Genomic DNA, 26,368 nt, shown 5'->3' on the forward strand with positions numbered 1-26,368 from the left:
CTTGAGACCGGCCCTGCTTCAGAATATGCATTAAGTTGACTTTCAATACCAGAAATAGTGCTTGGAGGCGGGGCTACGCCCCGCGCTGGGGGAGCTCTTGCGGCTTCCCCCTGACCCCTTGCTGGCAAGGGCGAGAATTCTACAATTTTTTCACTAACTCCAGGAAGAACCTATTCAAGGGCACAATAATTTAAACGTCTTCCAAAAGAATGAAGGGTCAGATTAATTATGTACAATTACACACACACACACATCCGTCCATACAAATATATATATAAAAAAAAATCCTGGCTACACCCATGGATGGTAGCCTAACCTTGGGTGGACTCAGGGGCGTCCTAAAATTTCCGAAATTCAAAATTCTTAATTTTCGAACCAGTCGCAGCTCTCGACTATCCGTACAGTATTTGATTTTCTATGTAGCCTATGTGTGTGGACAGTATAATATCTCGTTCTTTTCTCTTAATAAAGTAGCTTTAGACTTAGCAGCTTTAAAGAATGTGGTAGGCCTACATCATTAAAAAAACAAACTTTCCCAAGGTTACGTACGTTGTGGCTTACGTATGTTTGGCTTTGTCCTAAAGAGCGCTGTTCTGGGGCGAAAAATACTTTTTTTTTGTCAGGGTAGCATATTTATTATCCTGTGTTGAAACAAAGCATCAAATATAGGGAATAGATTGGGTATATATATATATATATATATATATATATATATATATATATATATATATATATATATATATATATATATATATATATATATATTGAGACAAAAAAAATTATAGGCCTGTCCGAATTTTCATTAAGGCCTATTTATGTGGCCAAACCACCCTTTTGATGAGGATACTATGGGGTTGATCTATAGCCGCCTAAGTTGAAAATACAAATAGTATAATCGAATTAGTTTAAATGTTAGGCGCTAGTGTAGAGACGTGACGTCACTGGGATGTTGCGACCTTCAGTTTCCATTTCCAGGAAACAACTTATTCGCCCCAACGTATTCGATTGCAAATAGAGGTCTGAACTATAGTTATAGCCTGATGCCCAGCGATCTAGTAGCCTAGCTAGAGATGCATACGTCAAAAATATCACTCTTAGAGTCTTAAAGGGTTGAAACTTATTCTTACAGAAATCTTGGTATCAGTGTGGCCACATTCAAAGATAATAAAAATGAACAAATATGACAATCTGGTCATCGAATGGAAATCTAGGCAAATCTTTAGCAACACGTAAATATCGGGAATTCCCCATGACGACTCGTCCAAGACGGACTATTTCGGTTTCATCTTTATAGATCTATATCACTTGAACCATAGACCAAATCTACATTATATTCTATCTCTAGATTTAGAATCTAGATATCAAGAAAAAAAGGTGTTTTATTATTAACTTTCTGCTTGTAATTAAAATTAATTAAATCCACATGTGATAGATTCTAGACAATTTAATAGTAAATAATAGTAAATTCTGGTCTAGAGGAGTAGCTATAATATATATTAGTAGTTAGTAGATCTATGTCTATATATAGACAGTGACAGTGCTATAGACTATAGATCTATATATATAGAGAGACTATATTATAGTCATTATAGTCTATATATTTTAATAGTATAGTATAATTAAGTATAATAATATAATAAAGTTAAAGTATTACTAGTATTAGAATTATTAGATCTAGTTAGTAAATTATTATTATTATTATACATTATTATTATACTTAATATGTAGTTGGTCTTTATTTAATAATAATATATAATATAGGCTATATTTCGATCATGTCAATCATGTGCCTATATTTAAATTTATAGATCTATCTCTGCATTAGCAGATGCTCTACTCTAAGATTTAAAGTAATTAAAGTAAAAGTGTGTCTTTATATATGGGATGATATATAAAAACTAGACAATATAGCCTAGATTCTAGATATAGCGGCAATATAGCCTATGTAAATGTAACTAATTATAATTATAGCTCTTTAAAGACTTTATTATGTAGCTGTCTAGGACCTAGGTCTATTCTAGATCTAGATCTATATAGAATAATATAGATCTTTATACTAGCCAATCAGATTAATAGTTAATTGCTTATTTATAATATTTATATATCATTGAATCATTATATGATATCTATATAATAGGCCTAGACTAGATATCTAATTTGTACAGATTCGATCTACCATTAATGCTCCTGATGTCTCTCAAAAAATTATATTAAATTCGCAAGTGATATTTGAGAACTACTATATTTATAATAATAGGCTTAAAAGAGTAGGCCTAATTTTTAAATATTTTTTTTTTGTTTAGAGATGGATGAAGATTTGTATAATAGGTTGGCCAGTATTTTTGGCATTGGCCACAGTTCATCGATGCCACACAATGTAGATTCTTTAAGTTTGACTTCTGATAAAGTGAAGCTTCTAAAAACTACATTAGAAACTACACAAGAACTCACTGGAAAAAAGTGAGTTTCTAATACATGTTTAATTTAAAAAAAAAATTCTTTTCATATATTTTAGCCCAAGGATGGAATATTTTGACCAAAATTTATACTATTATATGATTCCCTTTGACATAAAAAATGAATAGATTTAAGCTATAATATGATATAGGCTTTTTTTTTTATCTTAAATTTCTTTCTTTTTTTTTTTTTTATATATGTATAATATCCCAACACTAATCACTGTATAGCTTGTATGTGACCTCAAGTTATTAAAAAAATTGTATTCATTCTTTGCCTGGCTTAGTTTACACATTTTGTCTTTTAAAAAGTTTTATATTTTTAATTTCTCACTTATATGTTTTCTTTCATCAAAACATACTTTATTAGCCCTGTATTGGAAACACCTGACTTGGCCAGTCAAAGTCTAACTCAAAAGTCAAGATACAATCAAGAAGAGTTCAACAGAACAAACAAATTTTTGTACAAAGAATTTCAAAAAACATCTGTATGTTTTTAATCTGTACAAATAAGCAGACTAATTTTATAATTATAAATAAAGGCAAATAATTTACATTAAGGCTATTGATTCTGTTTAATTTATTCAAATTAATAAATGAATGCAAACATTTTTCCTTATTACAATAAAAAAAATTATTAAAATTTATTTTAAAACTATATAGAGTGCGTCCTCACTTAACAATGGGGAAAGACGGGTATGTTTAACAACAAGTCGAAATTACGATGGAATTTCAAGAATAACTATTAATTCTGTTGAATTCCTATGTACAACCAAATTTCAAATTTACGATGGATGGCTGAGCAATATTTTAAAATTTTGGGCGGTGCGCAGAGCAGTAGCAGCACAATGGTATGTTGTGTACGATCATCTGGGTTGAGACAGCTCATGAAAATTTCAAGTGTATACAGGGCTGTATCAAAAGAAAATAAAGTTACTACATACCCTACTTTAAAAAAAATTATTAATACCTAACTCATTTCTAGGGTCACACAATAGCAAAACATACCTTAGGACAGACATTCTGGTCCATAACCCCATCATTAAGCAAGGACTTACTGTATACCTCAACATACTATGTGTTTCTGTGTTTAGTGTACAATAATTTAAATTCATTTATTAATACAAGTTTTTAATTGCAACAATCAATTTAATTTTTGTATACTTTAATGTGCACTTCGTACTTTAATATGCACTTAAATATTACATTGTAATATATATATATTAATTTTTTTTAAATGTCAATAAAGATATCTAAATCTTTATTACTTACAAATGTCAACATACCCTTAAACTGTTAATGTATATTTCAGAATTCTGAGGACTATAATAAAATGCAGAAAGAAAGAAGTAAACTTCCTTCATGGGAGATGAGAGCTGTAATAACTGCTGCTCTGGAAATGTACAATGTTATAATAGTTTGTGGAATGACTGGGTATGATTTTTATTAACAGCTACTACATACTGGATTAGAATAAATTAATTTTTGAACAGCCTTCACAACCTTTGCTTCTAAATGATCATTTACTAACTTAACTATGCAGAAACATTAGATTTTTACTTTTCTGAGACTTGTATTTCGGAAGAAATCAACTTGACAAACATTTGTTAACAATCTACTTCCATAAGCCATGAGTGTCCCATAAGCAAGAGTGATCAGAATTGGTGATTTCATGAAATTTCTAAATAAATTTGTATATATCCCTCAACACATGCATCATTTATTCATTCTGCTTAATTGTCACCATGTGTCTTATTCAATTATAAACTTACAAAAATATTAACATAATATTATATATATACCATCTATCTCTCATTGGGTCTCATAAATACTATACTAAAATTTCTTTTGTGTTTTTTTTTCCTATATTAATTTCATAAAGTAAATTAGGATGATAATTAAAAATTAAAGAAATGTTATGCTATTGCTTTTAGCACTAAAAAGTCCTTTCACTAATTCACATCATTTCACCTTCAGGTGTGGTAAAACAACACAGGTTCCGCAGTTTATCCTCGATGATGCCTTACGTAGTGAACATTTCAATGTCAATATAGTTTGCACTCAGCCACGTCGAATATCGGCAATATCTGTAGCAGAAAGAGTTGCACAGGAAAGAGGTGAAGTTCCTGGTAAAATTGTGGGATATCAGATCAGACTTGATGGAGAAGTGGTATGAAAATAATTTCTTGTACAAAAATATATCATTCAAAAACTGTTATGTAGTTGCCATATATTTTTCAAAATCTGCTTAACTATTACTACACATACCAATGTAGGCCTACTAATAGAAGACATTTTTTTTTGTTGTTATCATTACACTTTTATACCATTGTATGTACAATTTTAACAAAGTTTTTTAAAAGTATTTTATGATCTTCAGTATCAATTATGATGGCTGCCTGTTTATATGGTATGTCCTTTGCCATCTCCTGTCATCATGTGTCAAGTTTGGGCTAGGATGTAATAATCTTCAGTTCTGAAGGAACATCCAAAACATGTAAAACAAAACAAAAGTTGTTTATATGCACTGTGCTTACAATCCTAACATTCATAAAGACCACCATTTGATGAAAGTGGTTTGCTTTGACTAAATTTTCATTAAAAAAACAAATTAGTTCACAATGCCTCATTTCAATACCAAATGAAATTATCTTGGCATCTTTAATAAAGCCTGATCATGCGATATGTCATCACAATTGTCCCTCAAATCAAGCCCACTGCCATTGCTGTCATGCTGCAGGAACTCTGTACTAGGACATATAATGATTTTAAGAGCATCCAAAAGTTGTCAAACAAAGACTTTTATGCCAAGTTTCATTAAAATTGGTCAAATGGTTTTAAATTTTTATTTGGGACATTCATACATACATAAAAACATACATACATACGCCTTACTTTCTGCTTTATATATTAGATAATCAGGAAGATGAACTTTATTTATTGCAATGCAATGACAACATTTTTCTTTGAGATTTTTGCTCATGCTTGTCCTTTTTTGCAAAATATTTCTGCTTGTTTCTTTTTAATAGATACCTCAATTATTTGTATGAAATGAATACAGATTTGTCAGTTATCAAAAAATGTCAAAGTTGCTGTGATGAACATATGAAATTTTATTGTAGTATTTTCTAATACTATTCTCCCCCAGTCTAACCTGACTAGGCTGTTGTTCTGTACCACTGGCATAGTCTTGCGTCGACTGGAAAGTGATCCAGATTTGGAGGGAGTCACGCATATCATTGTGGACGAAGTACATGAACGTTCTGAGCAAAGGTTGGAAGTATTTTAAATATAGAGGATGCATTTTGATGTCACCTTTTTTTTTATAGTAATTACCTTTAATTTGAAATAAATTTTTTCCCCATCAAAAGTAGTAACAATAGCAAAATTTATTAATTTTTTACTACTATTTTTCAGTAAGAAAATTCTAATTTTATTTCCCCTGTAATAGGAAAATATACCAAAGTTATAACATACTTTTAGATTACTTATAGAACTAACCAACTTAGGGTGTTGGACTATCATCATGTTAACTTTTTGTCTTTTCAAATGAACAGAAATGTATTTCTTTTATAGCTGTAGAAGTCAATTGAATATTTTGTAAAGTCAATTTACTGAAATATATTCTTTGCATTCAATAAAATATTTTCCTAGTATAGTAGCAAAATTATAAAAAATAGTACTTATGAAGCTAATGAATTTTTTAGTGTCATGGAGTTTGTGGCTGCCCGGTTGTACAATATGCACGCTAGACTGCCGTTTGGACCTCAATGGTCCTGGGTTCATACCCCGCCCGCTGCCATCCCCCGTTGTCCTGCAGGAGATTTGGACTAGAAAAGTAAATTATCTTCAACTCTGAAGGATCATCCGAAAAATGTAAAAAAATTTTACAAAACACGATGAAGAAAGAGAGCATTAATTTTTGGTCATAATTGATATTAAAATTAGGAGATAATTAGAGACATGAAAGAGTAAAGTTTTAAAGGTTCTGTCTTTAGTTGTATGATGGCTGTCTGGCTTTGAGAGATTACTCTTGTACAGGTGTATTATAGTTGCTTTTAAAACTACCAAGAACAAAACCTATCTCAATAACAAGATGAAAGACTAAGTTCAGACCTATGTTAGGAGAAGCCAATACTAGAAATCCTGCCTTCCAAGTAGGATCAAGCATTGCACAATATCTTGTCATTCAAATCAATGAATTCAAATAAACTTATTTATCCTATCTCCAAGAGGTACCACAAGATGAAGACAATATAATGTATAGGAAATGTTCATTCTCTTCTTTGTGCCTTCACCTTCACCTATCCCTCAGTCTGTTAGACTGTTGGGGCACCACACAAGATCTGTTGACCATCTTTTTCCATTCTTTTCTTTTGCCTTTGATGGCAGGCCCTGAGGACCTTTTGATATGGCCATAGAGTTTTAGTTTGTGTTTTTTGACAGTAGTTAGAGGTCATCATGACCTCATCAATACTAATACTGTCTCTAATCTCTTTGTTTGTGGTGTGGTCTTTGTATGTGATACCTAGGATCTTTCTGTAGTATTTGTACATTGAAAGATACAATTTAGGATCAACAAAAAATGTCTATAAACAGAATATGGGGATTAATAAACATTGTTTGTTTTTCTTTAAGTGATTTTCTTCTGCTGGTATTGAAGAAATTACTTGTTCGTCGGCCAGATTTAAGAGTGATTTTAATGAGTGCAACAATAGATGCTCAACTGTTTTCTGAATACTTTAGCAATTGTCCTGTCATAGAAATACCTGGTAAGTATATTGTTCAATTAGTTTTATAAGCTGTAGGAATAACATTTTTAGTAGGCTGTTTATGACTACAAATATATTTACTCATTTATTCATCTTCCAAAAGTAGTAATATTTATCTCCCATTTGTTTTCCAGGTAAGCAATATTCTGTCAAACAGTTTTTCTTGGAAGACATTCTAGAAAAGACAAAGTAATTAGTTTCACATTGAAACATTTTCTTTCACTTTCTCACTTCTCCATTTCTTCCTCAATGTTAAAGTAATTAAAGTAATTAAGTAATTTAATCAAAATGATTCTTTAGACATGGGCATCAAAGAATTTGCAAAAATTATCAGATTATTATTATTATTATGGGATAAATATTGATAACACAACCCTAGTACAAAACATTACCTTGTATCTTATATAACTATAACATTAACCCTAAACTTAATGCTGCAGTGTATAACCCTAATGCTTAACTTACATTTAACTAAACTCAAACCACACATCAATATCTAAAATAACAGTGCAATGCTTTTACTTGGCATGACTTTATGAGATTATCAGACGTCACCAGTGACAAGATGTCTCATGTAAGATGCTAGTGATATCCTTCAGCCATGAAGTGGCAATATATCATCACATGGAAATAAGATTAAAGCCTATAGCATTCGCTTTGGTCAAAACTATTTCACTCATTTCTCCCCCTCTTTATAGCTGATGTGTCCAAATGAATGGCAGGTGTGACACAGTTTGGGATCAGTAGCGTGGCATATCAGTTACTGTCAGGGTGTATCATTGAGTGCTGCAAGCTGTCTAAGGGTTACAGGCTCATGATTTTTCTAAGAGTGACTAGCAAAGACTATTCTATATTTGGGTGTAGCCCTAAAGCTGCAGAGGTTCAGAGTTTTTCTTCTCCTAGCTGGGTAGCCCAATTTCATGAGCCCCTCCTTCGTGGATATTGCTAGTTTTGGTGCCAGTTGCTTGCCTTTACTCCTTCTCCTTTCAGTGATAACATTTCTGCTGGACCCAATATCTGAGATACATGTGAAAGCCAGGAGTCTGACTGTTTTGTCAGAGGCTATTTGAGAGAGGCATGCCATTGGAAGCATTTTATAAGTAGTGGAGTGCTTATATTCATTATCACCTCCAGAAATAGCAACCTTATGGAAACAATATTATAAATACACTGTCCTTAAAAACATTATGTACAACCACCACTCATTTCCCCTTATGGTTCTAGGTTTCATGTTTCCCATCCAATCCTTCAGCCCAGAGCAAGATTTCCTATATTTATATAAGGAACCCTAAATTCAAGATATCAACCATTCACTATGGCAGCTTGATCCCACTTCTTTTCTTATTTTTTAAAACTGTTTTATAAACAATTATTCTGTCGCCAGTTTCTTTGTATGGTTGATCTTAGAGACATCACAAATTCCCTATTAGCTCCATTTCTTCCTTTTTTTTTACTTTCTGCAGTCCTTGAAAATTTTTTTTCATTTCTTGATATTTTCTTCTCTTCATTCTTTTGACTTCCTGTCTCTAGAATTATCAAAAACAAAATGTCTCCCATTACATTTCAGATTAAGTAAATATGAAAATCAATAATTATAAGTGATTTTTTTTTTCAGTTATGTTTTAGAAATGAGATCAGACTACCGTAGAAATGAGGTGAGACATGGGAACTACTATATGTCACAAGGAGATATCTCTTCATTTGAATTGATTCCTGATGCCAAATTAGATGAAAGACATCTAAAGATTAGATACCCAAGTAAGAAAATATACTAATCTTTGTAGAAAATTTTGATTTTAATGCAGCATTGGACCTTCACTAACACAAAGAAGCTCATGAAGTCAAAGTTTACTGTAGGTTGAATCTTCTGTTTTCAAAACATATCTCTTGTTCTAAGAACTCTAAAAAAACATAAGTTTCTGTGGTTTAAGGATATACATAACACTAGATTTGCCTATACCTTAGTAAAGCTTTATAGATATGTTTTTATTAAAACTTATGTTGGTCAATACCTAGTAGAGAATGTGCTGTATAAGTACAAATAGTTATTTCTAGGTTGGCAAAGTTGTTAAAATGCTTAGCTTCTGAACCACCTGGTTTCAGGTTCAAATCTCAGTGAAAACTTGGATTTTAAATTTCTGAATTTTTAGGACGCCCTTGAGTCCACCCAAACTAATGGGTACCTGATTTTAGTTGGGGAAAGTAAAGGTGGCTTGTTGTCATGCTGGCCACATGACACCCTCTTTACCATATATTAATATACACTATGTATATCAATCATAAATTGCTTAGATTCACTATCTTCTATGTAGTAAATTAGGTTACATAATAATGAATAATCATTAACAATAGAAAATCCAAGATTTGTTGCCTACACCTTAACTCTACTCCTGAGTCCCAAACTTGATTGAAAAAAATGGTACACTGATTACAAGCTGATCTAAGTACATAGTTTATTGTAGGTGTAATGATGGATCCTAAGTTTGAGGGTTCATTGAGTCCAAAGGTGTGAAGTCATGTTTTAGAAATCATGATAATAATCAACAGTCAAGGGGCTAGAGCTGATGGCTGCTCACATACTATTTACAACATTCAAAATTTTCTTGATAGTCGCAAAGGGTGTCTTTTGAAGCTCACTCATTATTTGTATCCTTTAGTTTAAACAGTTAAAAAAATCTAGATTTGGTTGAATTTTAAACCATTGCTAGGAATTACTAATTCAGCAAAATCTTAAAATCATTGAAGAATATTTGATTGTCCATAACTGGTATTTGTTACTCTGAATTGTCTCAGAATGGGGTAAAATTTTGACACAAAAAGTTTCTTTTTCTTGGTGATGAGAATGGTTAAGTTTACCCATTCCTGTGGCAACAATGAAACAATTAATAATGTTGTCTTGATCAACTTTGTTACTTTCCCAGCAAACATCAATTGTATTGTGTTGTCTCCAAAATATCATAAAACTTAAAACATAACATTCCAGTCACCATCAAGATTTGAACTCAAGAGAGCTTATGTTGCTCATTTTCATCTTGGTCACATATTATTTCTACTTAGTTTTATTAGTTTTTGTTTTGTTTGCACTGTTTTTGTTTTTTATCTTAGCATGCTCTCGGTTAACTCTCTCTACACTGGCCAGTATGGACATGGACAAAATAAATTTTGACTTACTAGTCCAGTTATTGGAGTGGATTGTTACACATGATCACAAAGATGCAAGTATATATTAACCCATTCACTCCTAGTTCTAGTTCATTTTTAAAAAAAAATTCAAGCTTAACTCTTAAGCCAAGAGAGATAACTCTTTTAAAATATATTTTTTTAACTTCACTTTTGATTAAAAATAAAACGCATAAAAATAGAAAAAAAAAACTTTAAAAACAACACAAAAAAGAGTGTATACTTTCAGTACTTTGAAATCAGAAAAGATTCTCATAAAAACTCACTTTCTCTGGTCAGCCAATGACATTGTGATATTGGTCATTTCTTTTTCATTATTTTGCTATGCATTTTTCTTAAATTATCAAAGTTCATCTCCTTATTGTGCAATAGAGGGAAAGTTTACAATTGTTAAATTTATATGCTATTATCTTTCTACAGTAGTGTACTGATTTAAGAGTTAATGTAAATACAGCATTGCATTGCACTCAGATTGAATTGTGTTAATCTTTTAGGCTAATCCTTACAATGTTTTTTAAACAGCACAGTACCCTGATAAATATTTTTCATTAAATTAAGTTAGCTTAATATGCTAGTTCTCTGTGTAACATTTAGGATGCTTTGGCCCCCTTTAAATACTGTGAAATAAAAGATGCAATTAGGAGTTCTGTAAGACTACATGTAAGATAGAGGAAAAGAAAAAAATAAAGTTCCCAATTCAGACCTCTTGATCCATATGGCAGATGATGTTAAAGTCTTCTTTGTCTTTGGCCATAGTGAACGATCAGGGTGTCATGTGGCCAGCACAACGACCAACCGCCTTTACTTTCCCCAAGTTAAAGTCAGGTACCCGTTAGAGTTGGGTGGGCTCAGGATGCCCTAAAAATCCTGAAATTAAAAATCCCAGTCTTCACCAAGATTCAAACGCAGGACCTCTCAATTGGAAAGCCACTTGGCCACCGCGCCCCTTTTAAGATTTATAAGATGTAACTATCATTTTTTTTAAGGAACAATTGTAATTTACAAGATCATCTACTTAGGTATCTTTATAAATGTTCTTTGCTGAAATGATTACTTGGAATTTATCACCTTCTGATTCCACCCAGCTAATCTTATGGAAGTCTGTTGAACTTTTCATGTTCTTAATAAATCACTTTACATTCCAGATACCTAAAGAAGGGGCCATACTAGTATTTCTTCCTGGGCTGCAAGAGATCCAGACCACTTATGACTTACTCCAAACAGCTCCAGAGTTTTCCAGAAATAAAGAAAAGTCAGTCATGTTCTCTTGTAATAGTCCAGACTTTTATGCTACTACCTATACATATTTACCAGTCTCGTGGTGAAATATCAATAGTGCCTATTTGTTGTTTAGCGGATGATAAAATATACATGCACAATGATCAGATACAAACTTTTGTAGTAAATAAGGCTAATATTATTGATCATCTAACTTAGCTAACTCAATAAATAAGTGGTCTTGATTTGAACTACTGGGGAAGGCAGGATGGAAACCTTCCATAAACCTCCAACCTCCCCACCCCACTGGTCCACAAAAATGATTGGGCCATAGAGCAGTGAGCGTGTTATAAGCATGAAACTTGTGTTCAACAAAAACAATAAATAAAAATATTTCAAATCACACAAATTTATTATTGCTAGTCTAGACTTAAATTAAGTACATGATTGATTCAAAATGCAATTTTACTCAATATATTCTTTGTTTTTAACAAATATTTTAAAAAATTTAACTTTTTCCTTTCAAAAAGGATTTAACAAAGTTTCAGACTTGTAGAATGAAAATCTACTTTTATCTTTTAGGTATGCCATCATTCCAATACACTCCACATTCACAACGGAAGAGCAGAAATTAGTATTTTTGTAAGTTTTTTTTTTTTTAAATCTTTATTGCTAATTAGTAATTTTATTTGATGTTTAAAATTGAACTTATATAAATATCTTGATTTTGAGCAGAATTCCACAGAGAGGAATAAGAAAGATAGTTCTGGCCACCAATATTGCTGAGACGTCAATTACTATCAATGATGTTGTATTTGTGGTGGATACAGGCATGATGAAGGAGATGAGGTTAGTGAGAATATTGCATAATCATCATTTTTATATTAAAAAAGTAACAAGTTTTTTTTAGTAACTTTTCTTAAACTCACTATCAAAATCTAGAGTGTCATGGTAGACATACTTAACTGACACATTTCAACAAGGTAAGTAACTAAATAAAATTGATATTCAACAATATTACTTCCCTTGTTGATAAGTTTAAATGTGAGGGTAATTTATGGTTGACCTTTTTTTAGTCAAAGTGTTTGCGAAATACCTTATTTAGCTTTCTTGGGCAGTGTCTTTTGTTTATTTGACATCATTTTTATTACAACTGTAAGAGAGATGTATTTTGATTTTGGAATTTAAGAAATTGACATGTCCTTCTGTTTACAGTTTAGAATTAGTAAAAGAAAAATTGTATATCAAATGATTATTATTACAATGCAGTGCATATTGTCTGGTGTGTGCGTGATAGTGAGAGAGAGGGTCTGCGAGAGGTGTCAGTCTTTATCCTGCACCAGGCACGCCCTAGCAGAATAGGCCATAAGAACCTATGCATAATGAAAAACAGTGTATACACAATTAAGATGCTAGAAATCAATCTTTAGCTGCATGTTAGAGGATCAGTGAAAACCACTAGCACACTGGATGTTGACAATGTTTTTGATATCTTCATTGATTATCCTAAACCAGGCACTGACTTCAAATAATTTTTTTTTTTTCAATAAGGACAAATAAGAGGAAGAGAATAAACAATCAAGTGAATTTGCATTCATTGAATTTCTATTCAAATTTGAATTGTCTGGATTCCAATGTAAATTGATATCAAACATAATTTTGTGTTTTAAAGGTATGACCCAGTGAAAAGCATGCAATCCTTGGACATGATCCGGGTGTCAAAGACGAATGTAGTCCAGAGAATGGGGCGGGCTGGAAGAGTTCAGGAAGGTGTCAGCTTTCATATGTTCACGTCACATGTGTACGAGTATGAGATGAGTAAACAACCTGTACCAGGTACACTTTAAACTAACCTATTCCTCTATCACTTTGATGTACTGTAATAATCATTCCAGAAAAACTATTGAGTTTTTTTAATGTATACAAGTTTCAGGCAAATGAATACCAATTTTAGAAAACTCTGAAAGGATTATTTTCAGTTTCTAATGCATTTATACAATATGTTTTAATTTTTGTTTTGTTAGTTATAATAAAGTACCTGTATTTGGTTGGAAATGAAATTAAGCAATTAAAAAACAAAATAAACATTTGAATTTGTTTTGAGTTAGAGGACAGCAAACATAAAATGTTCTTTCCAAGTATCATCAAAATGTATTAGCCATAATGAAAAGACACACAAACAAATAAACAAAACTTATTTATCTGACAGTTAAAAAGTAAAGAAATAAAAAAAAATAACAATAAGAAAAATTCTGACAAAAAGTTCGTTTTTAAATGAATGCTGAAATGTGTTGTATTACGTCCCCCTCTTTAGTATTTTTAAAGTGTTTATTAATTTAAAAAAAAAAAAAATTTGTAAAAAATGTTTTTAGAATAATTTTCTGAAAGAAAATATTTTTGTATCTGCCAGAAATACAAAGAAACTGTTTGGAGCAAATTGTCATCAGAACCAAGATCTTGCCAATATTCAAGAAATATGAAGTCGAGGTGACCACTTAATGATGATGTGATCTAAAGTACAATATTGATTTTATTACCATTTAGTTTTCAATGGAGGCCTACCATTGTGATAAAGCCCCATAATTTATTGGGCCATTGAGTAAAAGCATCGCAAGTGCTCTATTTAGGGGCCAATTATTCATTAAGTAAACAGGCTCATACCTAAAGGAAGAAACCTTTGGAGGTCTGCGCTGCATAAAAAAGAGGTTTTATAACCCAAAAATCGTCCAAAACAAAATTGAAAAAAAAGTGTAATATATTATGTAACAAAAAAATCTTAAAATGGATGGAAGGACTATCCTTTTGACCCAAGTAAGCAGCTTATAGGTTTTCATTCTATTAACTGGCCCCTGACTATTTTTGTTTCAATTTTATTCTTTGATGCAAATAGGAAAAAGAAATGAACACAAAAGTTACTTCTTTATGAGACACCTAGCATTTCATCTTTGGTTGGAATGGACTTGCTCTTAGGTTTTAAAGAACTGATTTTTGCATATTTTTTTGTTGTTCATGTACAATTATGTTCATGTTCAGATTGTCATGTTTCAGAATATATTGGCTCAACTGGTAAATCCTCCCTCTAAAGATAGCATCATCGAAGCTTTGGAGCATTTGATACATCTTGGTGCTTTAGATGCTCAAATGGTATACAACACTCACCTATATGTAGAATCTAACAATCTTTTTTTTTTTATCATTATTTTTTATTCCCATTTTGATGAACTTCTTTTAAAAAGGGAAGGGTACATTATACCCTTTTTTTTTTAGAATTCTTAACAAATTTCACACTATTTTAAGTCTAAGATAGCTGAATTATTTTCAACTGGGTTATATTTGTAGGATAATAATAACCTATTGTTAGAACAGTGACTACAACAAAACAAAAATAACTCTCCTGATCTACTCCTTGCACTCTAAATATAAAAAAGGGGACATCATTCATATAATTATGTGTTTTGGATATTTTAGGACATTTTTAAAATGTTTAAAGTTTAATTGGCTTTGAAGGCTATTTTGACTTTATATCTTGTCTTGTTGGGCTAAATTAAAGCCATTAATGTTAATACCATATGTATTGATTTTTAAAATAAAGAGTACATTTGATACGACTGATTTTGTTTCGAGCTATATTGATTTGATCAACAGTAGCTGAGGATAAAAATGTTTTTTGAGTTTAATGAATTCTCACATTATTGAGTTTAATGAATCCTTGAATTATTTTGATAGTTTGATATATGTTAAGTTATGTTGTTATTTCAACAGAAACTGACAGCCTTAGGCTACCATGTGGGTTCTTTGCCTGTGGATGTCAGGTAATTTGACCATATGTGTCTTCTCCATGTGGATGATTGGTTATTTTTCTGTGTAGGTCAGTAAGACATAAAACATCTTTCAGAAAGGTTTGCATGTTTAAACATAATTATTTACTTTCAACACATGGACATGTATAATAAATATTAGTGTATAGAAGTATTAGTGTATGGAAGTATTAAGTGTATATAAGTTGTTCTATATGTTTTACTTTCTGGAAGGAACAAAAATATTTTTCACATTTTTATTGGCCAACTGAGAAATAGAAAAGTTTATGAATTAAGAAATTACAGAATGATAAAAACATCAAACATCATGAAGTTTTCATATCATAACACACAAGTATTCATATCATTACACACTGAAGTAGTCAGATCATAACACACTGAAGTATTCATATCATAACATACATCATGAGGCACTGAAGTATTCATATCATAACATACATCATGAGGCAATGAAGTATTCATATCATGACACACTGAAGTATTCATATCATGACACACTGAAGTATTCATATCATAACATACATCATGAGGCACTGAAGTATTCATATCATGACACACTGAAGTATTCATATCATGACACACTGAAGTATTCATATCATGACACTGAAGTATTCATATCATAACACACTGAAGTATTCATATCATAATGCTCTGAAGTATTCATATCATAATGCACTGAAGTATTCATATCATAATGCTCTGAAGTATTCATATCATGACACACGGAAGTAATCATATCATAATGCACTGAAGTATTCATATCATAATGCACTGAAGTATTCATATCATAATGCACTGAAGTATTCATATCATAATGCATTGAAGTATTCATATCATAATGCACTGAAGTATACATATCATAATGCACTGAAGTATACATATCATGACACACGGAAGTAATCATATCATAATGCACTGAAGTATTCATATCATAATGCACTGAAGTATTCATATCATAATGCATTGAAGTATTCATATCATAATGCACTGAGGTATACATATCATAATGCACTGAAGTATTCATATCATGACACACGGAAGTAATCATATCATAATGCACTGAAGTATTCATATCATAATGCACTGAAGTATTCATATCATAATGCATTGAAGTATTCATATCATAATGCACTGAAGTATACATATCATAATGCACTGAAGTATACATATCATAATGCACTGAAGTATTCATATCATAATGCACTGAAGTATACATATCATGACACACTGAAGTATTCATATCATAATGCACTGAAGTATTCATGTAACTAACTGAAACATATATTCTTTCAAACAAAACATTTGTTACCTTTGTCTACAGGATAGGTAAGCTGATGTTGTATGGTGTCATCTTCAGATGTTTGGATTCCACATTAACCATTGCAGCCACTCTCAGCTTTAAATCACCATTTGTAAGTTTCTTTTTGTTTTTGTTGTGATTTTGTAAGTGTTTGTAGCTGTGTGTGTGTGTTGGATAGAGCAGTGTCTTAATATTTTGTTTAAAAAATAGACTTTTAATCCTTTCGGTTTTCAAATTTTCATATCTGTAGTCTTATTCTATAACAACCCTTTTTGTAGGATGAATAGTTATTTCTGTTCCAACTAAAATGGCTGACTTGAAATGTTGAATGTGTGAATTTTTCCTTTTGAACATGATAAGAGTCACACAAAATGTCTTTTGCTATGTTTCAGTAACTTAATTCTCATTTCTATAATTTTTAAACAAAATTTTTGTTTGTACAAGTGTAAGTTTCTAAAGGAAAACTCCAAGGCTATTAAAAACAACAACAATATAGATTCTCATAGTTATGTTGAAAGCCAAATGGCTATAAAATTCTAACTTAACAACTTGTGAAATTAAGAACAAAATGTCAATGTATTATGAGCATAAAGAAAGAGTCCCGGATTGCAGATGCCATACACAACAGTAGTAGAAAGAAGAGTAAAAATGCAACGGCGCCTGGTGAGTACAGATGCCCAACCTGTGACCGCAGCTGTGCATCAAGGATTGGACTCTTTAGTCACACAAGAAGCTGCAAAGGGAAAACATGGCCTCAGGAGACGTAAAATGCCACAGACAAAATTTTTACAACAGATCTACCAACTATCAGCTAGTAATTATTTAAACAATGAAGAGAAGTTATATAACCTAAACCAAATACCACAGAGAAGATCTAGAAGCACAAAACTAGAGAAAAGTGTGGAAATACAAGAGAATGCAGTTAAAATCAATGATTGAAGACATCAGTAACTTGACAGCTTTCAAAATATAAACCATATTCAGAGAACTTGTTATAAATGCATTGAAAATGCATGTGGAGCAAAACGATAACAAAAAACATGGTGGCAGAGACAAAGATGTGGGCTGTTTTGAGAGTTAATTTACAAGTCTATAGTCAAGGCTGTGTATCAAAATGCTAATGCTCAGGATATCAGGCAAGAGGAAGACAAAGAAGATGGATTGACAGATTCAATATCACTTCAAGATGTCTTGTGCTTTTTTTTTGTCACAGAAGCCAGTCATCTGTGAAGCCCTCTTAAAAATTGATTGATAAATAATAGATTTAAAGTAAAATTTATTAGGCCTCAATTTAATTTTAATTAACTTTGTCAGATTTTTTTTACATTTAATAAGATATGTAGGCATAATAATATAGATAATAAAAAAAACAACATGTGAATATATTTTTTTAATGTCTTGATGGTCCCAGGCTAGAAGTCTGCTGCAATACCTGCAGTCCAGCAGGATGTTTGGGCAGTTCTGAAAGAATGCCTGGAACTTACTTTTATAAAACAAGAAAGTTCAAATGTAACCACTTTTATCTTGAGTTCCACAATGCAGTGATCTCCCTTTTTTTTTTTTACTAAGGATAGCTGTCTGGTCGTGTGGTCTGCGCACTGGACTGTCGTTCGGACTTATCAATGGTCTCGGGTTCAAACCCTGCCAGCTCCCATCCCCTGTCGTCGGGAGGTTTGGACTAGGAAGTAAATTATCTTCAACTCTGAAGGAACATCCGAAACATGGAAAACATTTTACAAAACATTTTATTTTTTACAAACAATGACTGAATCATAAAAAATAAAATAGTTACATTTTTCAACATGTTGAATTTGTATATATTTATATAGGAAATTAGTAGCATGTAAGTTCAAAAGTTATTTTTCATATCATTGCAGTTCAGTCCATTTAAAAAGAAGGAAGAAGCTACAGAAAAGAAGAAAGAGTTTGAAACAAACAATTCTGATATTTTGACGATGCTTAAAGCTTATCAGGTTATAATAAGACATTTATACTGATCTCTTCATTATGTTGTTTGTGAATTAAAACATCTTTAATCTTGTTAGATTGTTTGTGAGTTAAAATCCTCTCTCTTGTTATATTGTTTGTGAGTTAATCTCTACATGAAGGGAAAGCTGAAAGTTTTTTTCTTATCATTAAATTCTCCTTGTGGTTCACTCACTCCTGTAGCTCCTCTTTGCACCATTTTCTATTTTTTCCATGTATGTATTTCAGGAATGGCTGGAGTCTAGAGAAAAGGGAGTTTACAACTTTTGTAGGGATAACTTTTTGTCCTATAAAACTTTAGAGGTAAGTAAAAAACCAAAATCAAGTTCTTTCAGTTTGCTTTCTTGAAATAACTCACCATGACACTGAAGTCACAAAGAGTGAATATGTGGCATCAAATATGTCAAAGAATAATATGTCATCGTCAAGTACATTGACATATCAATCCAACACTTTATTTGTTCTTTCTTGCCTTGCACCTACTTTTGTGTTGTCTCTGGGCTAGCATTCTGTTAGGTGATTGAACCAGTTTAATTTTTAAATATTGCCCTACCATACTCCCTTACCCTTACCTATCCCTTAGTCTGTTGGACCGTTGGGGCACCAAGCAAGATTTGTCGACCGTCTTTCTCCATTCCTCCCTGTCTTTTGCCTTGTTTTTAACCTGTATCAATGGTAGGCCCGTCCATTCTTTTATGTTGTCCTCCCATCGCATTCTCTGTCTGCCTCTTCTGCTTTTTCCTGGTACTGTTCCCTGAAGGAAGGTCTTTGCGAGCCCCGTGGATCTTGCATTATGGCCATATATTTTAAGCTTGCATTTCTTTACGATAGTTAGCACTAGGTCATCATGGGGTCTGATCGCTGCAGTATCCCTGTCTCTAGTCTCTTGGTTTGTGATGCGGTCTTTGAACGTGATACTCCCATCTTCACTTAACTCATAGGAAGCAGATAGAAGGTTGAAGCTAAAGACTTTCCATCTGTTGAGTGATGTCATTTGGGTTATAGTGATGCTATCAATTGAGTAGAGAGTAGGATACTAGCTCAATTCAAAGAAAATCTGATTTAGTAATACTTTAAAAAGAATGCTAACTGCTAATTTACTTTTTTAAATAAATGTTCTATAACACATTGTAATGGCCATGTTTCATCTTTTATAAAAAAAAAATCTATACAATGAGTAACAGTTTTTATGTTTACAATTTAGATGCTGTCAACTTTGAAACAGCAGTATGTTGAAATTCTTTCTGACATTGGCTTTATATCAAAAGGCATCAAGTTAGCACATGTTCAATATCTAGCTTCACATGGTTCTGATGGAGTGGCTGAAATTACTGGACCTGAGGTTAAACATTAGATAAAATTGTTATCATATCATATGTTATTTTACAATGTCTAGGTAGTTGGGCCTATAGAAAAAAACAACCTTTTTCACATAACTAATTTAAACTCAAAAATGACACAATTTTGATGAATTTACTGTCATATCGCAGGGAATAAAATATCTAGTTTTAGGAGGCTGCAGCTGTTATATCATCATATAAGGAATACTGTAATTTAAAAATATAAATATATATATATTTTTAAACGAGCTTTTGAATTTAAAAAAAGTTTTTTCTTTATGTTTTTGGAAAAAAACAAAATGAACTCATGAAGACTTTGTGCTATACCAAGAATCTTATCTTATATAATACAGATGTTACTTCAAAAATGAAGATGCATCCTACGCGTCATGCATATTAACCAACGACTTAAATTCTGCCAAGTCACTGGTTTTCCTGGCTAATGGGAGAATTGTGTTCATTGCTAGTCTATGTATTCAAGTTGAACAAAACACATAATTTAACCCATTTCTTACTGGTACTAAGTAATAGATAGCAGACATTATCTTGTTTTTTTTATTTTTGTCAGGTGAATGTCAACAATTCAAATATGGAGCTGCTTTCTTCTTTGTTGGTTGCTGCCCTTTACCCAAATATTATCAAAACTATTCCAGCAGAACTAAGTTTGTTTGGATCTTCTAGAGGTAGACAAATTTCATTCCAATGTTGACAATTTTTTGAAAAACTGTTGTGATTGTGTTCTGTTTGGTATCTCTCTTGAGCTGTTGAAATACGCTAGAAGATGCTTGCCAACATAGTTATTTTTGTTGACCTGCAGGGGTAAATCACAAACACCCTTTAATATTTTATACAGTATAAATCTGTTTATATTACATCTTTTTCTGTCTTTTTTTAAACTTAAGATTTAATGAATTCTTTTACTTTATCATTTTGTTTGGAGAAAGTTGGTTGGTAACTGAATGGGACACACAGAATGATATGGGGCGGTAGGGGTTATCTGGGAGAAGGTTCCCATGCTGTCTTTAGACACTCAACAAACACAACTCAGCTTGAGTCATGATAAGTAGCCGAGTGGTTTTTGAGTCTCAGTCACACACAAAGTTCATTGTGATGATCATAAGGAAGGTAATAAAAAAGGTGACATTTTACCAGTCCAGTGTATGGATAGGACTCAAAGAGAGAAGAACAAACCTATTTTTTAAAAGTTATTGTTTGACACTCTTAATGCCCAGCCTAGACCCTCAATTTAACAGACCAAATTTTTAAAAATATTTCAGTCAAAAGAAAAAGATACACAACTATAAAGGGAGAATTAGTAAGTGATTTTAGTTTTGTTATAGCATTAATCTTTTGTGTCCCTTCATCTTGAACTAGACATGATAGAGATAGAAGAGATATGAGATAAGAGATGAACTAGGCTTTTTTAATAGTTTTTTAAGACCTCGCCATGATTTTCTCATTAGAGCCGCCTTTGCTGTAGATGATCTAAGTTAAAACTTAAAAATATTTTAAAAAAAAATGTAGCCAGCCATTCTTGTCACCATTAGTTCCGAAAGTATGGTAAAGTAAAGTTAAGTTCCCCTTTCAGACCTTGCGATTTGTAGGGCAGATGGCGTAAAGGTCATCTGTGTTAGTTGGCCATGGTTAACGAGGTTGTCATGTGGCCAGAGCAATGACCAACAGCCTTTACTTTTCCCCAACTAATGTCAGGTACCCATTAGAGCTGGGTGGACTCAGAGGCGCCCAAAGATCCCGAAATATCAACAATCGAAACCTTTCTAATATGTAACTTACATTTTAAAATTGTAATTTAATTTTATTTTCATGTAATTTTATTTCAAATAATATTCTGTGCTTGTTTTTTTATATGTATATTTTTTAATAGGTTGATCTTCATCCAGGCTCTATAAATTTTAAAAAGGATTTTGATGTCGGATCATTTTTAGTTTACCATGAAAAAGTCAAAACCAAAAAGGTATAACTGTTTATTATATACCACACCTTGTTCTGACAGGATGCAATAAATTCATCTCTTACTATTGCAAACTGGCCTCCAAATTTCCTTTTTTCTCTGTGCTACTAAAGAAACAGATGACAAGTTCTCTCATCTTTTTGAGTTCAATATTTCTCAGCACCCAGAATGCAACCTGCATGTCTTCCTGTTAGTGGTGCACTACAATGTGATCAAGTTTGAACTTGTAGCTCAAAGTTACTATTTCTGTTAGTTACCATCTGGCCAATGAATGAAAAAATTACTCTACACCAAAAATGCTAATTGGTTATCTTGAAGAGAAGTTTGTCTCTTTTTTTTTATTTTTTTTATTGTAAAACCATTACATTCACCTTATCTTTTAGTCTGTTAAAATGTTGGAACCTAACACATAATCTGTTGACAGTCTTTCTACTTTCCTCTCTTTTGCCTTGAATAGAATCTCTTTCAATAACAAGTCTGTCCATTCTTCCATTCTTTGATGTTCATTTCCCATCTCCTTTTTTTGTCTTCCTTTTTTTTTTTCCTGGTATAACCATATATCTACCTAACTGTATTGTGTTTCAAATGAACATATGTCCATTTTTGTGGAATTACCACCTGAAGTATTTCCAAAGGTCTACAATGGTCTTTTGTACATCTTGACCTCATTCGGAAAGTTTAGCTAATCATCTAGGATTTGTGGAAGTTTCAAGTTGTTTATTTTTAACTGTATCAAATATTGAATGCATATCTTTCCTTAATCCAGGAAATTTTTTTTAAATTTGACTGAATTTGTTTTTTTCATGAGATTATGTTGATTGACTAATCCTTCTGTACATTGAGTGAATTAAAAGTACTTGAAATATATCTGTATTTCTTTTTTAAAACCTGTAACATGTCTTTACAATTGTCATTATCCTGGTAGGTCTACATTCGAGACTGTTCACTGGTGTCAAAACTTTCCCTGCTTATGTTTGGTGGTGGAGAAATTTCTGTTGAAGAGAGCTTTGGTGACATCATTGTGAAAATTAACAAAATGATCCAGTTTAAAATGAGAAATGCTGAGGTGAGTCTGTACAAAAGGTTCTCACTTGTCAATGTTTATTGCTTGTTTGCATGCAGATATTATTTCTAGACAAAGGATTTTTTATTTTTAACTTTCAATTGCCAAAACTGCCTTCAGGGATTGATACTATCAGACAAGATGGCTGCCTGGTCATGTGGTAAGTGCTGCTGTCATCATGATAGTCCCAAATTTTGGAACCTTCCCCTCTACCCGCCCCTGCACCCTGCAGTAGGTTCAAGCTAGGACATAATAAACTTTTATCTCTGAAGGAACGTCTACACATGTAGGAAACAAAAAATGGACACTGCAGTTTGAAGTAACACTTGTTGCAAAAGATGAAAATATTAAGTAGCCATCCATAATGTAAATCCCATTAGTCTATCCAGTATACCTTGTTAACATTCCTGGTCCAAACACTGGCCTTAAAGTACCTCTCACTCAGAAGCCAATTCTATGGAGAACTGATCTGGAAAACACTGTGCATTTTTATCTAATATAACAGGCATTTTTTATCCCCCCCCCTCCCCCCCCCCTCAATATTACAAATGGGAATGAAGAAGCAGTAACATGCTATGTAGTCAGAAAACTCCTATTGGAAGATAATGTTGTGTGATGTAGATATTCCTCAGCTTTAGAAAGCATAAAACGGCAAGAAGTAATCCACAATACAAACTTGAAATTCTTCTCATGAGTTCATAAGTTTTGTCTTTAGATGTTTCAGATTTTCCTTCAGATTTGAAGATAATTAGGTCATAGTCCAATGGTGGGGATGGTATTGTGCAGGGTTTGAACCTGGGACCATCAAATGACAGTCCAGACTGTATACCACTTGACGCGGCATAAGTTTAGTAAAATGAAAAAACTGAAGATAAAATGGAAAATTAAATGCTTCAAAACTGAAAGTACCCTTTTTATCTAAAATGACTTAAAGCAATCTTGTAGTATCATATGATATTTTTATAATTTGTTTCTACTCCTTTGTCCAAGATTAATCAATTGGTTGATGAATTATTTGTTTACTTATATTTTTCAGATTGCACTTTCACTGCAGGCTCTCAGATCTAAACTGGACCAACTTTTATCTGATAAAATTTCTCAACCTGATTTGGATTTGATCCGGTGTTCTAGCAGTGAAAAAATTATCAACTGCATAGTCGATCTACTATCTGACGACTGAAAGCTTTGGCCCTACCTCTTATTGTCATCTTCAGCTTGACCTGTCATTGACCTACTTGTGTCACCACCAGAAACATCTCATACTCATGAATTCAGTTCCTAAGTCATTTAATAGTTATTACATCACTGTCTCATTTCTTAGTGGTTTATTTTATATTTATTTTCGTTGGTTGGAGAGGGGAGAGAGGAGAATAGTTGAAACCTGAAACTTGTTTGCTAGTGAGTGTCTCAACACTAATCATTTCTTTCGCATTCCTTTTTTAGTTTTTAGCATGTTAAAAGTAGCTTGACCTCTGAACTGTGAGTCTTAACTTGTAGTGAAGTAATGGATCACAAAATTCTCTATCAGTTCATTAGTTTGAAGTTTCCTGTAAATACCTCTACTGGTTGAGGAGGTCATATAGTGAACAGAGTTAACGCAGGTGTGATTTTTTCAAAGTTAATTCACATTCTTTTGGTCATGATCACACATGATGACACTTAATGGTTGTTCTGGTTTACCAGAAATGTCTTCCTTTTTTCAGGTCCTGCCCTCCCTCCTGCAGGCATGAGCCTAAAATGTGTATAAATGTCCATCTTTTATTCTTTTGTCTACTGAAATGACCCATTTAGCAACAATGGAAGTCAATTTGTTTATATCATCTGGTTAAAACTGGTTTATGACACACAAGCAGACATTAAAATTATGTATAGTCATGCCAACTGTACTTCAAGGAATCTAAACGATATATATATATATATATAATCTTCTGACTCAAAGACAAGCCTTAATATTATTATTATAAAGATGTTTAGTTGTTGAACCAGATCTGCATCTTGAAAACATTAGAATCAAAGAAAGATGACTCTTTGCTTTTTTTTTTTTTTTTTTAAACCTCCATCATGAAGAGTGTTGCTCTTTTAAATCTTCAAGGTTGTTTATGTGATTCATTTTAGTTTTCAAGATCTGTGAATTTTTCTTTTCATAAAGCATTTTTGCTGATCAAAAACAAAGTGGATAAATGAGATGCACTCTCGTTGACAAAGTCAGAGACATTTTTCTCACAAATAACAAGCAACTATCTCCAGAAAATGTAGCTTTGTCCAAGAAAAATATTTTTCATCCTTAAATTTACTCAGAATCAGATTGTAACCTAACCCTAAACCTAACCCTAACGTTTTTAACAGTTTTCTATATATTTATGTTTTTGTAAAGCTCTGTCCTCTTTTTTGTCCTTTTTGGGTTTGGAGTTGTAAGGTAACTTTGATCAAAAATCAATTTTGTCTGTTTCTCTTTATTCCATGCATGATCTGTAGTTGTAGAATTGCTTAATTAAAACTATAAGATTTCATAGACGATGTGATATTTTGCTAAAAGAATTTGATTTATTTAGTAAACTTTGTGATATGTACTTAGAGAGTTGAATAATTCAGTAGAGGAGCTATGGGTGAAACTCAAGCTCACTTTTTTATTTATAATTTTTATGCAACTTATTTTTATGATGAATTTTGTAATAATCTGATTTTAAACTTTAAAATAAAAAAAAATAATTTTAAAAAATATGACATCTTAAAAAAAAATTGCTGTTTTATATTAGATCTATCATGCATGCTTACCCTGTGTGTGTGTGTGTCAAAATATGTAGGTCACAGCTGGGGCTCTGTAGTCATGGGAAATACTGCATTCCTCATTATTAATCTTCAAACTTGAAAACAAGCCTTATTATTATCATGCATCTGATCTAAACCTGAATTTCAATGTCTAATTATTTTTAAAATAACATTATTGAATAGGTCGTGGTCACGTAACATACAGCAGCTATTGCACTAAGTTTATTTTTAGATTGAATATTTGTAGCGCAGGGTCATGCCTGTATGTTGTTGACAAGTGATGACAAGTTTATTTAAAACTATGACGGTTTATCCATAAGCTTTAAAAATAGTTTGGATGATACTAGAAAGGGGGCAAGAGGTAGTATTTCAAGACTTGCACATTCAGTTTCGAGAGAGATCTGCGATTAGAGTACAAAAAGTAAATATACACACTGGACTCTCTTTCTCGTCCTGACCACACACTGGACTCTCTGTCTTGTCCTGACCACATA

At 32.1% G+C, this 26,368-nt stretch overlaps 1 protein-coding gene across 3 annotated transcripts; it reads left to right on the forward strand.

The window, feature by feature from the left end:
* Nucleotides 1-1,061: 1,061 nt before the first annotated feature.
* LOC106061127 (putative ATP-dependent RNA helicase DHX57) lies at nt 1,062-25,824 on the forward strand. Of its 3 annotated transcripts, none has more exons than XM_056022315.1 (26): nt 1,062-1,374; nt 2,304-2,460; nt 2,827-2,944; nt 3,769-3,890; nt 4,434-4,626; nt 5,605-5,729; nt 7,095-7,228; nt 7,363-7,417; nt 8,844-8,986; nt 10,334-10,443; nt 11,554-11,660; nt 12,209-12,268; nt 12,362-12,475; nt 13,299-13,462; nt 14,037-14,113; nt 14,675-14,770; nt 15,389-15,438; nt 16,766-16,856; nt 18,622-18,717; nt 18,959-19,033; nt 19,935-20,072; nt 20,639-20,753; nt 21,348-21,385; nt 21,956-22,045; nt 22,968-23,108; nt 24,142-25,824. In XM_056022315.1, the coding sequence occupies exons 2-26, from the start codon at nt 2,306-2,308 to the stop codon at nt 24,283-24,285; spliced, it is 2,751 nt and encodes a 916-aa protein (XP_055878290.1). In that variant the 5' UTR covers nt 1,062-1,374; nt 2,304-2,305; the 3' UTR covers nt 24,286-25,824. The 3 variants fall into 3 exon arrangements, with proteins under 3 accessions (XP_055878290.1, XP_055878291.1, XP_055878292.1); XM_056022316.1 differs by having other exon boundaries at nt 1,062-1,371; nt 2,302-2,460; XM_056022317.1 differs by lacking the exon at nt 1,062-1,374 and adding an exon at nt 1,579-1,677.
* The last annotated feature ends 544 nt before the right edge of the window (nt 25,825-26,368 follow it).

This window comes from Biomphalaria glabrata, chromosome 3, assembly GCF_947242115.1.
Source record: "Biomphalaria glabrata chromosome 3, xgBioGlab47.1, whole genome shotgun sequence".
NCBI classification, from domain to species: Eukaryota; Metazoa; Mollusca; class Gastropoda; family Planorbidae; genus Biomphalaria; species Biomphalaria glabrata.